A 17,764-nucleotide genomic window follows, 5' to 3' on the forward strand; every position below is an offset into this window, starting at 1 on the left:
GGCTCTAAGAAGGAGCCAAACTTTTTGGTGGGGGGTGGGGAGCAATGGTTAGAGGGCTCAGAATTTGGTATTGAATCTGTTCCTAAGACCCACTAGGTATAGACAATGAGGCCCACTGATCAAACAATTTAATCCTTTTAAGTAAACTCTATGCCCAATGGGCTCAAACTCACAACCCCAAGATCAAGAGTTGCATGCTGTACTGACTGAGCCAGGCAGGTACTCCTTCCTCAATTAAAAAAAAATTTTTTTTTTTTTTACTATATTTTGAGAGAGAGAGAAAGCCAGCGCAGGGAAGGGGAAGGCACAGAAGCAGGAGAGAGAGCAAATCCTAAGCAGGCTCCACACTCAGAACGGAGCAGGACTCGATCTTACAACCACGAGATCGTGACCTCAGCCAAAATCAAGAGTCAGATGCTTAACTGAGCGAGCCACCCAGGTGCCAGTAAAACTTTTCATGATTAGAGTTCAAAGTACAGACAGAAGTCATCCACCAATAAGCGAGTACGTCATGCAACTCTGAGCTGGGTCCTGCAGAAGTAACCGTAACAGGCACTCTCTCTCCAGCCTGCACTGCTCCCTGCCTATTCTTCCAGCATGGCCCTCTCATACTTCATCTTTGGCCATGGCTTTCCGTTGTATCTCCTTTTCCATCTAGCACGGTGCCTGAAGTTTGCTGAATCAATTAATTTACACCTTTTATTTCATTTTGTTCTTCAAGAGTAGGCATGTAATGATCACTCAGGGTAGTTCAGTAACTGGATTCACACATCCTGTCAACACCTTAATGGCTAAGGTATAAAGAAAGCAAGACACAAGGAGGGATTCCAGCTTTATTGTTCCCCTTTTACACAAAACCAAGTAGAAGAAATAATACAAGATTAAAACTGCAAAAGTAGTTAATTGGTAGAACACATATACACAAAAAAAATCCAGACAGCAAGACAGGCTTATCTACAATGGAAAACACATGTAAAAATTAAGGTAGTTTGTAGGTTTCATATGGAACATTAAAAAAAAAAAAAAAAATCAAACATTATGCTACAATGGTTGCCATTGTTTACAGTAATATTGAAGGGGAGAAAACAACACTTATTTAGGGACAGATATACCACAAGGTCCAGGTTTTACAGCATCAGTGCAATAAATTCACAAAACTATATTACAGCTACTTAATCAGAGTTTAAGAACTGTTCCCAAATGTCACATTTTCAGCCCTCAGAGTTTCAATTCCTACAGTTTTCAACTATTCTAAATTTCTAGCTACCGAGAGGGAGGATGATTCTACACTTTCCAAGGAGTTACAAAATCTCTGTAGACCAGAGGCCACCTATCGTCGCCAAAAGTCTGCTCTCCCCGACAGCCCCTGCATTCTTCACAGAAATAACTAGGGAAAAAGTCAGATGCCAGCATAGTCACCACCTCATATGCCCAATCTAAGGGGACCAAAGCAGCCCACAATTACCTTCAAATGAGAATCTTGAGGCTTACCTTTAAAAGGCTTAGTCTGGTCTTGAAAAATTAGTAGGGATAAGATTTATTTTCTACTGAAATGAAATCTTGACTACATATAGGAAGACTTCTGTCCTTTATTGGCTGGTATCGGAGTGAAGGTCATAGACCTGAGTCTTAACCTATTATATACTTAGGTTCAGTCAGCTGGAAAATCTGAAATTAAAAATATGCTAAAAATACTTAACACAAACTTTTAGAAGCCTGCTATTAAAAAGCCTTTAAGGATCTACTAACTCAAAGTCTCAGAGCAAGGAGAGAAGAGCTCTAAGCCTGTCATACTCCCCATTTGGGAAGAAGGATCAGTGTTTCTTACAAATTGCTAAGTTTTGCACAAGGCAGAAACCAACCCATACTAGGGCATGGAAATGGTTTCATTTGATTCCAGAAGGATCTTCTCCCACAGTACAGAAACAGTGTGAGGAATGAATCTTAATTGGTCTCTTCATCAGAAGCGGGAAACTTGGTCTCTGTATTCATGGAGCCAGACAGTTTAAGCAGACTGTGGAAGCAGACAGTAGAACCAGCTTCCTGTAGCCACAGACCACTACCTTGTATCTAGCTAAAGCGAAGATCAACGGGAACAATTATCCAACGTCACAGTTAAGTATACTAAAAGGTGAAGTTCACCACTACGTATTTTTAAAGGAAGTTGCCTAAAAGTAAGAATTCAATGAACCTGGGTGAGAAAAATCAAAACAAGTCGTACTCACGAATGAATTGTCCACATAAGGCCAAGTGATGAGAATGCATTCAGCTACACTTCACATGAAGACACTATGCATAAAGCCTTACTTGGCAAGGCTGAATTTCTACTAACTAAGGGCAGAAAGAGGGAGAGCAAGGAGCTACTTCTGTAACATTTCAGAATCCAGACAGCATTAAGAGAAACTGTTCCCAAGGACAAGGTGTATGCCATTCATTACACTCAGTAAAGCAGACGCATTATTCATTTTTCTTTTCTTTTTGTTTGAGAAGCTTATTTATCTCCCTTTTGGCCATTCCAATGTACTTCAAAATGATTCCGTGCTGGTTCAATCCAGGAAGCAACAGTAAGAAAGTCACTTAAAAATAAACAAACAAAATTAAGGAGGCATTAATTAACTTCCTACAGGTGATTACATTTTATAGAAGTTAGTCTCCCAGACTATCAGACACTCCATTACTTTCACTGGTATTGATCCCCTGAAACTTCTGTCACACCCCCCCCCCAACCTCAGATAATGAACGCTGCTTATTTTTACCTCTTCCACACCACTTTCTACCTTGGTTAGTATGTCTTAACTTACTCGAAGACCACAAACTCCCAGAAAGCAAGGCTGTAGGTTTTAATTCTCTTTCTAGACTGGCAGTTCCTCCATCTGTACCTTCCAACTCGACAAGCACACAGATACTACTTTACAAAGTCCCACTCAGACTTCTACGGCCAGAATATGTCTACAGCCCCTCCTCAGAGACTTACCTATCAGGTAGGTGAGCAGCAGGTTGTGGACTTGCTGTCCCACCCACGCAACCGCAGCAAGAGAAACGATCATGGTCATGAAGTACTAACAATGAAAACAACAAGAAGTTATCAACCCCTAGAAACAGACCCAGAAGCCTAACTGTAGGACGCTGTTTCAAAGGTTAGAAAATAATCCAGTACTTGTTACAACTTTTCTTAAAAGACTTCGTATCTAAGGATTATATATATCTTACATATTAGATATTAGGTTTTATGTATTACATAAAAACCCATAGGAAATTCCATTAGGTCTACTTTATAGAATTTATACACATTCCCTTCTAGAATTACTGTCATTCTATATATAAATTAGTTTAAAATCAATTATACTTTTACAATTAATAATTCACATAGTAACCTCATGTGAAGCTAAGAGATAAGAGAATAAATGCTTTTTAAGTATTTGTCTTTTACTTTTATATTAGTAAGCATAGAAGAAACATTTTGCTCTGCTAGAGTACAAAGTTAAATGCAAAATATAATTTTAACTTCCAATAATTCAATCTAATTCATACAGATAAACATTTACAAATGTAGTTGGAGGAGTCAAACCAACGAATAATAAATATCAAACTACAACTATTAAAACAAAAAGGCCATCATTAGGCTACAATGAATAAAAATGGACTCGATCTTAAAATTTTGCTCTACTTATATAAGTCAAAACAAAAAAAGTACCATTTTAGGCTTTTCTTCCTTTAGTGTAAAGAGGCGTTTCCACCAGCCCACAGCTCTGCGTCGAGTTTTTACTAGATTGCTACAAATTTCATGGAATCTTTGCTGTTGCTCAGTGGTCCTACAAAAAAATTTTCCCCTTCACTATAAGCAAATCTTTATAGTAAACAGAAAATATCATCCTCTCAAATTTAAAAAGCTATCCCCTAAAGAAAGTCTAAATAAAAAACAATTCACCATTCTCTTATGAACGTGAAAAAGTTTCTGTACTATTAAGACCCCTTGTATAGCACAGGAATGAGTTTTTACATAAAGGCACGTGTAGGGGCGCCTGGGTGGCTCAGTCAGTTGAGCCTCTGACTTCAGCTCAGGTCATGATCTCCCAGTTTGTGAGTTCGAGCCCCGCGTCGGGCTCCGTGCTGATAGCTTGGAGCCTAGAGCCTACTTCAGATTCTCTGTCTCCCTCTCTATCTCTGCTCCTCCCCTGCTCATGGCCTCTCTCTTTCTCGAAAATAAATAAATGTTAAAAAAAAAAAAAAAAAAAAGACATGTGTATGCACAAAGCCATGGTAATCCCTGGTTCTAAAGCCACATTTAATTATAGTAACAAAAGACTCAAGGCTACTATGGGCCATGTTATAATCGGTATAAACTAATTTCTCTATTCCTGTATTATTTTTCAGATTCTAATGAATCCTGGGTTGTAGCCCATCAGGGTCTCACTGTTTTGAGGAGGACGTTAAGTTTCTACCCAACAGCTGTATCTGAGCATTCCAGTAAGATGATAACAACTACATTCCAAGCATAATACTGGGCTTCATGCCCACTTGATGCCAAGGTAGCAACCAACAGCTCAAATCCAAATTCTTTATAAATTTAGTCCCAGGGAGGGAAAATAGAAATAAAATAGAGTAAAAATACAAAAAGATCCTCCAAGAAAGCCCTTTTTTGTTTTTTTGAATTATGATTAAAAAAAAAAAAAGTTCACCCTTGTATTGTCTTTGCTACACAGATATGATGGCTGCTGTAGACCCTCACTGGGCAGATATGTACCTTTCTCTCCTCTAGTTCTTGTCCCTGTAAAACTGCAGTGACAGATACAGCAGAAGGGCTCCTGATGAGCCCTGAGACTCCTTGTCAGCAGCTGGACCTTACATGCTGCCCGTGGTCAAGGCTGAATTGTGGCTATGAAACAGTGTTCTTCCTTCTCCATTAAGATCAAAAAATAAAATTGTTATGGACTGAGCCACATACTGATTACCATGAAACGTTCACTGTTTACTTCTGAAAAATTTTCTCCCAGAGTTATGAATTAGCAGATTAGAATGTCATCTGACTAATAAACTCAAGGTCAGAGGATGATGTCCTTTGTTAAGTTGTTACATTACACGGTTACAAACTTGCCCAAAACACAGCAGCAATGCACTGTTACATGTGAAAAACAATTCAAAGGACATTTTCTACCACTAATCCATTCTGCTATAGGGGAAACATCTTTAAATAAACATGCTTAATTATCCCATAACTGAAGCATATTCCCCTAAAATGTCCAAATTTATTCTTAAAGATCCATAAGGCATATTAATTTAAAAAGTCTTAATTTTACAGAATTATAATTTATAAATTATATAATTATTAAAAATATTTTTAATTTATATTTATATATAAAAATTATATAATTTATAAAATTATAAAATAATTTGGTATTATACTTTGTTATTATAATTGAACAAAAAACTAAAGGCACGTGTAGACTACTAATCAAATTAAAATAAACAACCAAGGAAGAACAGCAACTAGGACCAAAAAAAACAAAAAATCTACTCCATCTAGTTTTGTTATTTTTTGGATCAGAAGGAAGTTAGAATATTTGAATGAATCTGTTCTGAAGCACTTGCTATGCATTTAGCTAACTACCACTACACTGCCTCAGTATCAACCTTAAACACAAGATCAATCTTAAAAGTCAAAATATTTCACAGCACTTAGAACAGTGCCTAACAGCAGACATTCGTTACATAAATGGACAAAAAAATCTGTTACTATTTCCGTATTCTTTCAAAAATAGCTTGCGAAATATACTATCTTAAATATCAAAGAAAATGAATGTAAAATGTAAACAATTTCTACAGAAAGTTCATTATGAGTTCTGCAGTATTTGATAAAACATTACCTCAAAAAATATCACTTTAATAAAAGGTCTATAAAGAAAAAAAAAAGCCAAAATAAATGCTAGCCCATAAAGGAACTATGGAACTGTAAATACTGAAAATTCATGATTTATATGCATCACCTAAGAAATTCTTCACGTAAAAGCAACAATCCTAACCTCTAGGTATCTGATGATTAGACAATTCTTGCTGCATAGTAATCACAGCCACCAGGTTCAGTAACTTCACAGAAATTAGACTGCCAAGTCATTACGCCACCTACCATTTATTGGAGCCAAAAATTCTAGGAGCCAGAATGGGAACAAGGTAGTCAGCCAAGCACAAAAACATAACAAAACAGGAAACACCAGACAGAACAGATGGATCTAGATAGTAGATAGTCCTGTTTAAAAAAGAATAATAATGAAGGTTAGAAAAACACAGTCATTATTATTCCTAGCTGAAGACATTTATTCATTTAATCCTCTGAGTCTTAAAGATGTTATCTGCCCTTTTCCTTCTAAGTTTCTCACAAGTGGTTTTCCGAGAAGCTTCAGAATACATGACATCATAGCTGCAACGGTTAATGTGAATATCAAGAGACAAAAGCTCCCTGGGGCCCTCAATACCTTTTAGGAGTGTAAAGGATCTTAAGACCAAAAAGGGTGAGCGCCACTGATTTTTTCAACTGCATTAGGTGACCGAGCTTACATAAGTACTATAAATTCTGAAAACTAGGAGAAGTGCTTTAAGAAAAGGCATTCTTGGGGCGCCTGGGTGGCGCAGTCGGTTAAGCGTCCGACTTCAGCCAGGTCACGATCTCGCGGTCCGTGGGTTCGAGCCCCGCGTCAGGCTCTGGGCTGATGGCTCAGAGCCTGGAGCCTGTTTCCGATTCTGTGTCTCCCTCTCTCTCTGCTCCTCCCCCATTCATGCTCTGTCTCTCTCTGTCCCAAAAATAAATAAAAACGTTGAAAAAAAAATTAAAAAAAAAAAAAAAAGAAAAGAAAAGGCATTCTTTACAGATTACACAATACAAAAGACTTAAGGCACTTTCAAAAATGGAGGCCGGGTATTACCTGAGCCCTTATTAATAACAAGTACAATCCATATTAATTTAAGAGCTCACTTACAGAAACACCAAAGAAACCACACCCATGATGGCAGGTGGAAACCAGGCTCTTTCCCATCTGAGGACTTTATCAGCCATCAGCATCACTTCTCCCCATCCTTGAAGCTGCTCTTCCAGACTTGCAGTCTCTGCGGCCTGCAGAGAAGATCAACGTGTAAAGTGATCATTTTACTGCTCTCGGCATCTCTGTGCTTCCTAGAGAGGTAAATTATTTTTAAGGCACCAAGAATGTAAAACAGCTCTTAACCAAATCATTATCTTAAATCAGTTTCTAAAAACACTCTGCCATTTTGGTACCAAAGACAGAAATTAATTACGAGTAAAAAAACAAACAAACCCCACCTATCGTTCAGTGGTCAACTTCCAAGTCCAAGCACTGGGCTACTCTTTTCATAAAGAATGTGACATAATTCCTATAAAGCCCCTCAAGGTGGGGATAATGAGACCCATTTAACAATTAAAGAAAGTGGGCTCAGAATGGTAACTACCTTTCTCAAAGTCATGGACTACTAAGTGACAGCCCTCAAAATATAAAATTAAATCACATTAAGTTCACTCATTTTTCGGGTGGTTAGAACAGATCTGTTGTTTTGTCATTTCACTGATTTATACCCCTACTTCTAAAGCCATTAGGAAAGCCTCTCCCTGAACAGCATTCAATTTTTAAAATAGCTTTGTGTAATGGAATCATTTCGATGCTGGCATCATTTGCACAATTAAGTCAAACTACTTTCACCAAATTACATGAGGCATCTTAAGCTCAATATATCTCAATACACGGAGTGCTTCTTACACTTACCAGGACATCTGGTGAGACTTCAAATTTCTCTGCGAAGTAGGCTTTTAGGATAAGCTAATGTGGTAAAAAGCCCTTAAACTGGTTTTGGTACAGGAAAAATAAATGAAACAAGAAACCCACATGTTCTTATAAATGTTATCACAGGGAAAGATGCAAATGCAGCCTAATCATAATAAACATGCTATCTGTGCCACACTCATCACTTAGGTGACTTTCACATTTCTGACTTTGTATATCCTGCTTAACACAGTTAAACACGGGATTACTATGTGCCACAAACTCGAAGTATTTTATATACTTATGCTTTAATTCATCCTCCCAGCAAGCTAAAAGGATGGTATTGTTACACTATCAGATACGCAGAGGTTAAGAGATCTGAATTGAGGAAATGCAAAGCCAAAGGCCTTGTTCTCAAGTTACGCTGCTCTGCTGGAAAGAACAGTTAAGCTCCAGGTCAAGCAGGATCTGTCGTTTCAGTAAGCTGTGTGAATCTGGGCAATTTCTTTGTGCTTCAATCAATCCTCTTAAATGGAACCTGGCTGGGGCTAACTATGCCAACTATTGAGAAGTGTGTGCGTTTAAAGGAGTAGGTCATGCATTTCTAAAAACCAACCCAAGATGAAAATCGTGCACAATCAAAACTGCTCTGCAAAGTCATTTAATTAGTTAGCATCTGGGCTCTTGGAAAAATCAATCGTCAAACACTAAATTCTTTGGTTCCTCTATTCATTGTGGTCGTGGTGTGTGTCCGGTCTTTCCTTGGGGAAAAGCAACGGAGACAAAGCAAGGATTTCTCCCGTGTTTTGTTTGTTTGTTTTTGCCAGATCATGCCGTGAAACTTGTAGTGAGGTTGACTCTGTCCGCCTGTGATAACGTCACTGCAGTTCCTTCGGACCCCCGCTTATTCTAAGGTCGTCCTGTGACACACACACCCCCCTTACAAACTCCAGACGAAAGCCAGGTCCTCCCACTATCCACCTTGCTGGTCTCCTAGTCCCGGTTCCCCGCGGTGAGCTCAGAGCCTCCTTGCGGTTTAAGCGGTGCCAGCTCTAATAAATTCTCGCCAGCAGCCCCTTAACCCTCCACCCCTGCCCAAGTATTGGGGGGGTGGGGGGCGGAGAAAAGAACGAAACCCAGATACGACTGGGGACCTGGGACTGAGAAGCGCGGCCCTCTGTCCCAGGCTGCACCCCAGGCTTATCAAAGCCCTCCTACTCCCACTTCCTCTTCATCCCCTATTCGCGGTGATCACTCGCGGTGCCTGATCACGCGCCCTCCTCCCCCCGTCGCGTACCCTCCCCGGGATGTTAGGGGTCGATACATCTAGCGACCGCCACGCTGGAGCTACCTAAGAGGCCCAAGGGGCAGGCGTCGTCGTCTGCGCCCGGGAACCGGGAGAGGAGGGCGGGGCCCGCTACAGGGCATAGGAACGAGGCCGCAGCACCGCCTGGCGAAGCCAACCGATGTCCGGAGGCCCTGCTCGGCTCCCCCTCGACTCACCAGCAGGTTGGTGCTGCGATTGTCTCCCTCCGCCATCGTCCCTGAGGCGCTGCCTTAGCGAACACAGCCCACTCTCCCAACGAGCCTTCCGCAGAGCCCTGCACGGCGACCCCAACGCGAGGGTACGCCCCGCAGGCCACTTATATAGGCCAGCCGCCTTTCCCGACAGTCCCCGCAAGGCCCGCTCCTCATTGGGTGGATTCAACTCAAGTTTAAGGGTAGCCGGACCAACCGCTGCTCAGCGCATGGCTTGAAATCGAGGTCAAAGGACACCGAGGCGGCGCAGGGCCGAGGGGGCGGGGACAAGGAGTGACCAACCAGCGCCCAGGAGCCGCATGACGCCCCGCCCAGGCCTTTGGGTAGCGGTTGAACTGCCGCATCCTCCTGCTGGGTCTGTCAGCCGACGGAGCGGGTGTGGCCGCCGTGGTCGCTCTCGGACCCCCTCCTACTGGAGTTCAAAGCAGCTAAGGGGCCTTGCTGGAATTTTAGTCCTTGAAGAAGTTGGACTTGCATTATCAGGCGGGGGGCGGAGGGCGGAGGCGGGCGCGTGACACTAACCTCGCTGTGATTTAGAGGCCCGGTGCCCGTCGCCCTCGCTGTGGCCCTGCGCGGCCCTGTCTTCTAATCCCTGCTCTGGCCGCCCTACCCAGGCCCCTGAGTCTCGGAGACTCGTGCCCGCCCCAGGAGATTTTGAGCACAAGTAAAAGAGCTGTTTATGTAAATTTGTAGCAGTTTTTCCCATCAGTTAAGAGTAAGGCCTGTAGCTTGATGGAGGAAGGACGAGGGGAGGGGGCGGATTCTGGGTTTAGTTCTCAAACTTGTGAAAAATGCACCAAGTTACGAAGTTGGCTTACTGGGTCTTCAGGAAAATCCTTTGTGGGGCAGGGCGTTTCAGTTACTTAGGGAACCAGGAACTCCTTCTCCATCAAGGGTCATGCCAAGGAAAGATGTTAAATAAACCCTCTGCTAAGCAGTGGAATTCATAAGCAATTTAAGAACTAGATGAACTACTAGATAGATACACTACTTACTAGATGAATAACTTCCACCTCTTTGCAGGATTGCAAAATGCATTAAGTGCTTGATTTTTTATTAATAGGAACAAAACCATGCCAGATGTGGACCTGGTCGGATAGGTTTCAGGAAACTTTACCGTAGCTTTTAACTTACAACCTTTTATCCTTTTATAATCACCTGTATTATGTCACAAGTTTAAATTTATTTTAAAAGTATTACTTAAATAACTACCAGGTTCCTAAGAGTTCAGGGAAGGCATAAAGAGATGTGAGAGAACAAGCCAGTGGGGAAAGGAGCATTGTGAATTTCATGGAAGGGTGTGAATTGCCACAAATCTTCGGGGCGGGAGAGGCGGGGGCGGGGGGGGGGGGAAGCATCTGGATGAGGTATAAATACTTGGGGGGAAGTAACCCTTTACAAAGGAAGGGGGACTCTTAAATATAAGTGCCACTTTCCGGAATGTTGGAGTGGGGATCGGTTTTGTGGGTAAGATGAAGCCGGCTGATAGAGATCCCATTTGGGGAGATTTTAAGCTATGAAGTTTGAGGAGCAGGCCCTTGCCTACCTCTTCAAAAGGACATTAAAAGGTCCCTATCAGCAGCCACATAATTAGTGAATACATTTAGCACTGTGTGCAAAATCTTGATCTAGACACGGTAACATCCGCATCCAAAGGAGAAGCCACAGAATTATTATGCTTTAAAAATGACATTTCTACTCTGGGAAATCAGCCTCTGCTACAAAATGCTCTGATTCAGCCAAGTTCCCTATGTACAACTTCAACACCAGCTTGCGAAATTGAGGTAGGTGAAAAAAACTGAAGCAACTCCAACAGCACAGGTTGCTCCAGTCCCCAGTTACTTTTGTTACTCAAGGAATGAGGTCCCAGACCTATTGGCAACTTCACAGCACAGAAGCCCTGCTGTAAGGTCTTTCTGTAAACTTCCAATTGGCCTAATCATTAAAAAACACCTACCCTCAAGGGCTTTCTTTTGCCCTTTGTTTTTATACAACAAAAATAGGATGTGCCCAATGATGACACGGTTCACATAAATCCTCTTAAAATGAACTGGCAAGAACAAAATGCAATCTCATTTCCAGATAATTAAAACAAGCCAGACATTTTCATTCTATGAGCTTTCATACCCCAGGGAATATACATATTAAAAATGTGCTATAGTTTTGTTTTTAAATACTGACAAACTGATTAAATTATACCTTGATACTAGAACTTACCCACAGAAGTAAAATTTTAGCTGCTGCTCAAAAATAGACTTTGACGATTAAAAAATTACTTTGAGGTCCACCCACCTGGCTCAGGTAGAGAATGTGACTCTTGACCTCAGGGTTAAATTCAAGCCCCACGCTGGATATAGAGATTACTTAAAAACAAAATCTTAAAAAAACAAAAACAAAACCTCTAACCATACTGAAAAAGTAAGCTTTCTGAAACTTACTTTAACCAATAAATCCAGAGCTTAAATGCTATGTCTTTCTTTAAGACTTTATTTTCTGAAAAACAGGTATTTCATACAATCTTTGCTGTTAATGCAAATATGCACAAAGTAGGCATGTATTTTTGTTGTCCAAAAGATGCATTATGAACATTTTCAGGAAGCTGGTGTGATTTATTCAACTTTTAATCTTAAATACAATCACAAAATTATATCCATCAGGAGGCATTACAACCTTTTGTACAGAGAAGCCACTTTATTTATACAATGTTACTAGGACAAGGAAGATTCATTTAAACTCAATTTGCTCTTATAAGGGTAAAGTAAATTAACAAATGAAGTATGATGTTGCCACTGACATTACAGGTGGAAATATAAGAGAAATTTAAAACAGGAAAATAACTGACACAACAACTTTAAACAGGAGCTGAAACTTGGACTGTCAGGCAAAGAAAAGAAAAAAAAATCAGCCTGTTTTGAAAGAAAAACATTCTACAAGCCTGCATTTCAGGAGAACATGCAATTCCTTAAGTTTACCATCTTCAAAAATCAAACTAATTGTATGACATTTTTACATTAGCACAACAAACAGCTTTTCCCTAGTAAGCCCAATTTCCCGTAGAAAGCAAGGGACTCTAAGTGGTTCATGTTGTACAACTAACCCTTAACCTGTAAAGCTTCTCAATTGGAGTCCATTTGCCTTTTTGTAAATAAGGGATGGTGGTGATGTTACTCAGGCCTAAAAAGCAGGAAAAGTGCAACAAATCCTGAGGGGTTCATAATACAGGGGATTCCCCCTTCTGCAATGTTTGGAAAAATTTGTAACCCTAAGCTAGCTTTTCCCCACAGGAGGAAAATTTCTACTACAACCCATACATTGAAAACAAAATCTACCTTCTTTAAGTGACCCTTACATTACTATAGTCTACCTCCCTGATTTAAGGGGGGAAAGTCCTAGCTCTAAATTACATTTTACAAGCCTATGATGATAGAGCATGGAAGGTCACTGTTTTTCACATTCATCTAATCTTATGTAAAACAAAGGTATGTGCGCTAACAGTAAAGCATTTGCTGATTTTTGATGTATATGAATCGGTCTAACAGGCTAATTGTAGGTGCTTCCTTTCATATGAAAAGAATTAGGTAAAAGAAGAACCAGCCCCTTTGATTTTAGTACTGCCAAAACAAGTAAGCCCCCAGAATAATTACAAATATGTGGAGGATAATAGGCCAGGAAGACTTTTCAATTTAAAGTACTGCCTATAATACCCCAGATTTAAAAGGACCTAAGATTGCACATCAACTCTAATATTTTTGGCTGTACTTGCATTGCCCTGCTCGGCATTTTTTTAATGGCTCTTTCCTTAAATTTCACACGTCAGAACAACCACAATTAAAAAACAAAAACAATGCAGAAGACACCAAACACGGACAGTATTAAGAAAAACTACACACTAAGCTTCATAGTGGCAAGTGTTAAGGGCAGAAGTTACGAAAGTTTTTCTTTGTATTACAAACCCTCACCCTGAACTTGGGGTATGGGCTCTTAAAAAAAAAAAAAAATTAGGGAAGCAGATCAAGAGCTTGATTATCAGTTCACACAGAGAAATCTCACATTATCTCAAAAACACTCACCACAAGTGCCAGACGCAAAAGAATCTTAATCCTAGCAAACTATGTTAACTCATGACCAGAGAGAATGAGATCCTGCAAGACACAGCGAAGAAAGACTAAACGAGAAATACACACAGCTCCGTAAACCACTAAGCCTCCACAGCTCTGTAGAGATATCAACTAAAATTCAGGCAATTTTAGAAAATCAAAGACAACAAAACACTTACGATCAACTTCAATTTCCAAGGGTACTTTGAATGGAAGAAGAGGTTGTAGGTTATTGTATACCCCCTGAATCTTGGAGAGAAAGGAAAAGAGAGGAGCAGATCCCTGGTTGTCCACAGGTATTCTGTATCAGCAAAGACGTGTGACTTCACAACTACCGCACTCTGAACTTTATCTTACAAAACAATCCCCCCAGTATTGCGCTGGCTTCTCAGTCTGCTCCATCACTAGGGCCTTTCACCACGGATTACATCTGCTGAGTTTGCTTCCAATGGTTCAAAAAGCCAAGGCTGCTTACAGAAAGACTTCCCAGACGAAGGCAAACTGTACAGATCAGGGTCTCATTGTGCAGAGTGCAGTAAAGAGCAAGCTTTGAAGTCATCGGTCACATCTGCCCCACAACCAAACATGTATGATGCCACACTATTTCTTCTCAGAGGGACCATTTTAAAATAAAAGCGATGGATAATTTATCAGAGGCACATGTTTCTGATATAAAGCTGTTTTGTTTTTGCTCGGATAAGGTGCCAGGTACCTCTGAAGCCTGAAATTCTCAGGCAATAAAACCCACCTATTTCCTTTACCTTCCTTACCTAAAAAAAAGCAATTTCTGTCGGGACAAACTAGTGTGACCTTGTTTTATCACTGTGATAAAAGTTTTTCCTTGTGACAACAAAGAATGTCGCCGGAAAGACTTTACTTTTGAGAGAGCAGAGGTAATCAGGTGATGGACGCGGCAGCTCCCACAGAGCCTCGAGGAAATAAAGCAGCGTGCGAAACACAATATGGCATCATTATTCCAGATAGGTTGTTTCGATTGTGAAAATAAGGTCCAAATGAATGAAGAAAATAAAATTTGATGCACTAGGTTCCTTAACTGGCTATCGGACACACGGGTATTTGAAAATACCACCTTGCTTGCAATACTTGCCTAAGTATTAAAAAAAGCACTGATCCTGAGATGCATTCTCTCACGGGTACCTAAGGATTATAGATTAAGGTGGCAATCAGAATACAGAAAAGGCCAGAGCTATGTGGAATTTTTCCTTAATACCCTTCAAGTTTGTCTGTGAAGACCGGCGACCAGAAATGATCACAGTCCTAATCTCTAAAATGCAGGAAAAATGTATTCAATCAAGATTTTGTGTTCTATTTTGTGTTGATACGTGATTTTAAGAATCCTATCCTAGTCTGTGTTTTATTGTGGATCAACAATTCAGTTTACAGTACTGAAATGCAACACTAAATTTAAGGAAACCTTGATCATGAATTCACAGCAAACTATTAAAATTGTGCAAAAAGTAAAGGACTTCACAGATTAATAACTGAACTTAATAAACGATGGCGGTGGTTCTCATTTGCTGATGTTTCATGTACATGTCCTAAAATGCCAGGTAAACCAAAGCACTTTTAATTTACACTTTGTAAATTAAAAGTATCAAATGAGAAAACTGAATTAAAAAACATTTCACTCTACCTCCACCAGAACATCACTTTATTGTTAATCTGTCATCAACAATGTAAAACTCTAATAGGTACTCTATCCTGGTTTTTAAAAAGGTAAAAAATTACACTGGATTAGCTACTTTCTATGAAAGAAACTACAGCAATCGCAGAAGAGGGAAAATTTGAATGACCTCCCAAAAATGCACACTATAAGCAAAGGGGAGTGTACATTAAATCAAATGTCTGTTAGATTCATTACTTTTGAATGCACAGTGACAATTCTGGAAACTGTACATGATAGAATCACAGAAATGACTTAAATAACCAGGATTACATTTTGTATGTGATCATCAGACCTTTAAACAATCCTTGAATTTTCCATGTTATCAGTGGTTTTGGAGAAATTCCTGTTTATCACTCCAAATGGGTTGTTAACAGCATCGAGACGGAAGTATATGAAATGTAAGGATTGAAATAAAAGTAAATTTGAAAGATGGCTAATCTACTAGATCAGGTAAAAGGAGGATGGGTAGATGGTGTGGGGTTGGGGGAGGAGGACAGGACGATGGGTAGTTTTTTTTCCCTTCATTTCAGAAGTAAGTTCTTCCAATGTAGTGTATCTGTTACATAGCTCTCCATTTCCAGTCCATTTCTGAAATTCTTATCGCATAGCCTTTTTGTGCCTACTGGTCAACCCAACCAGTACTGTTGCCAAGCAACAAGTGTTACACGAGAATCTGAATGCATCAAATCTTCCTTGGCTGTGATTTCTTCGCGGCCCCAGTCTTCTCTGTTTCTGAGCGGGGTTTGTTTTTTCCTGGATTGTACACACAGGGTCAGGTGGAATGGAGTTCCAAATCACTCTGTGCTCCGCGGCATCCCGATTTCTTTCTGCAGCTAACCTCCTGACACGTTTGCAGCTGTTCTGTGGCAGAAAGACAATCTCCATGTTCAGGCGGTGAGCTTTCTTTCTTTCACCCTTGACCCTGGGGTTGCAGGCCATGGTGTTGGGCGTATCCCTGAGTGCAGCTGTCCTGCAGGATTCACTTCCTAGCGCCCCGAGATTTCCTAGGTTTCCTCAGAGTAAGCCCCCAGTTGCATCACCACCGACTGTGGTGTGGCTTTGGATGCCTGAGGCTGAGTTGATTCTGGTGGATGTCTGACCTCGCTTAACCAGACTCATCTACTGTCTTGCCATTCATACCCAGGCTGTCCAACCTTCATACAGCTGAGCCAAGTTATCTAGATTAGTTGCTTCCTTAATGACATAGTCAACCTGTAAAAGTAGGCAGGATAATATTTTAAACCATTTAAAACTTCAAAGGACATATATGAGTTCTAAGAATTGTTTAAAAGTAAGTTTCTAATCACCCAAATTAATTGCCCATAGGACATGTCACTGCTATGGTGGAGAGGTTAAGTAACCTGAGCTTCCCTCATAATCCCAGAGTTTACAAGAGGTGTGTCTTGGGAAAGTCAAAAATCCCTTTGAGGCTTGTCAATCCTTAGATGAAGAGAGCCCCCACTGACCCCACAGGTGCTCCTGGGGTTAAACACATGAAGTCACTAGGTAAATGCTTAGGCAGCGTATAAGAAAGTGCCTGGCACATTCTGCAATACAGTTGGGTACTCAACAAATACCTTGATTCTGACTCAGCTACATTTTCTTTGATAGTAAGAGATATAATTAGCTCTGTATCCAGAGAATCCAGAGAATCCAATTGTATATTAAATGCTCAGTATAGGGCTGCTGAATGATGACTTATACCAAAAGCCGCGCACAAAGATCTCTACACTTACCCCACTCCTCTGAGTCCCTTAACTCTCTTTCATATAAAATTTAGTAACTATCAGAATAAAAAGCACAATAGCCAAAGATCCTTCAAACAAATGGATAGAGAGCGAAGATAGGCAGTCGCGAAAGTACACAAGCTATTAACCTACCAGAAAGCTTCGGAAGCAAAGATACCCCTCTGACTCAATATCGCCCATGGTTTTTTTAAGTTTAATTATTTTGAAAGGGAGAGTGAACATGTGTAGGGGGCGGGGGGAATGAATCAATCCCAAGCAGGCTCCACACTGTCGGCACACAGCCCTACGCAGGGCTCAAAACACAAATGGTGAGATCATGACCTCAGCCAAAACCAAGAATCGGACACTTAACCTAAGACTGAGCCACCCAGGCACCCCCTGTCCGTGGATTTTTTTTTTTTTTAACAAACTTGGTAATTTCTAAGGAAGTACCTCTTGACCAAGAAGAGTTTAAGTTTCTACACAGTGGTGCAGCAGCATTTAAAATAAAAAAAAAACTTTTAGTGCTGATGTTAAAACTGAATTGTGGATGTCAAAACATTGAAAACAGGGTAATCATAGTCTCAAATTTTCAACCCACAGAAGAAAAGGTACATTTGTAAAGGAGAATTCAGGAGAACACTACCATTGACCAAATGACCTAACTTAGTAACACAAAAGATGGCACAATGACCGGTATCCCTTAATGTAAAATTCTGAGAAAGACACATCAGCGACATAGCATTCCTGACAAAAATGTTGATTCTGAATTTAATTATCAGGAAAATATCAGACAAATAAAAAGTGAGGCACACTCTACAAAATGACTGGTCTGGACACATCAAAAAGGTCAATGTCATAAAAGAAAAAAAAGAAAAGAAAATGATCAGGAACTGTTCTAGACGTTGAAGACAACTAAAAAATAGAACAAGTTGGGGCGCCTGGGTG

The 17,764-nt window shown here is 40.4% G+C and overlaps 2 protein-coding genes across 3 annotated transcripts in view; both read right to left on the reverse strand.

The window, feature by feature from the left end:
• Positions 1-819: 819 nt before the first annotated feature.
• ARL6IP1 (ADP ribosylation factor like GTPase 6 interacting protein 1) lies at positions 820-9,431 on the reverse strand. The gene is made up of 6 exons (XM_030300681.1): positions 9,270-9,431; positions 6,972-7,105; positions 6,125-6,244; positions 3,695-3,812; positions 2,975-3,059; positions 820-2,576 (listed from the first exon to the last, which is right to left on the reverse strand). Exons 1-6 carry the CDS (start codon positions 9,303-9,305, stop codon positions 2,458-2,460), a joined length of 612 nt encoding a protein of 203 aa, XP_030156541.1. The 5' UTR covers positions 9,306-9,431; the 3' UTR covers positions 820-2,457.
• Positions 9,432-11,769: 2,338 nt separating this feature from the next.
• Positions 11,770-17,764, reverse strand: part of SMG1 (SMG1 nonsense mediated mRNA decay associated PI3K related kinase) — a 104,511-nt gene continuing 98,516 nt past the window's right edge. For both annotated transcript variants that reach the window (XM_030300678.1, XM_030300680.1), the window contains one exon: positions 11,770-16,301. In XM_030300678.1, coding sequence (XP_030156538.1) covers positions 16,224-16,301 — 78 coding nt within the window. In that variant the 3' untranslated portion in view covers positions 11,770-16,223. The remainder of the gene's footprint in view (positions 16,302-17,764) is intronic.

This window comes from Lynx canadensis, chromosome E3 (genome assembly GCF_007474595.2).
Source record: "Lynx canadensis isolate LIC74 chromosome E3, mLynCan4.pri.v2, whole genome shotgun sequence".
Lineage (NCBI taxonomy): Eukaryota > Metazoa > Chordata > Mammalia > Carnivora > Felidae > Lynx > Lynx canadensis.

What these genes read in the sequence shown, in the direction of transcription:
- ARL6IP1 (XM_030300681.1), bottom strand. Translation starts at nt 9,305, where the DNA reads ATGGCGGAGGGAGACAATCGCAGCACCAACCTGCTG. An exon ending in GTGGTTTCTTTGGTGTTTCT is followed by an intron (nt 6,245 to 6,971) that starts GTAAGTGAGCTC and finishes TTTTTTAAACAG; the next exon opens with GACTATCTACTATCTAGATC. An exon ending in ATTTTTGGCTCCAATAAATG is followed by an intron (nt 3,813 to 6,124) that starts GTAGGTGGCGTA and finishes ATTTTTTTGTAG; the next exon opens with GACCACTGAGCAACAGCAAA.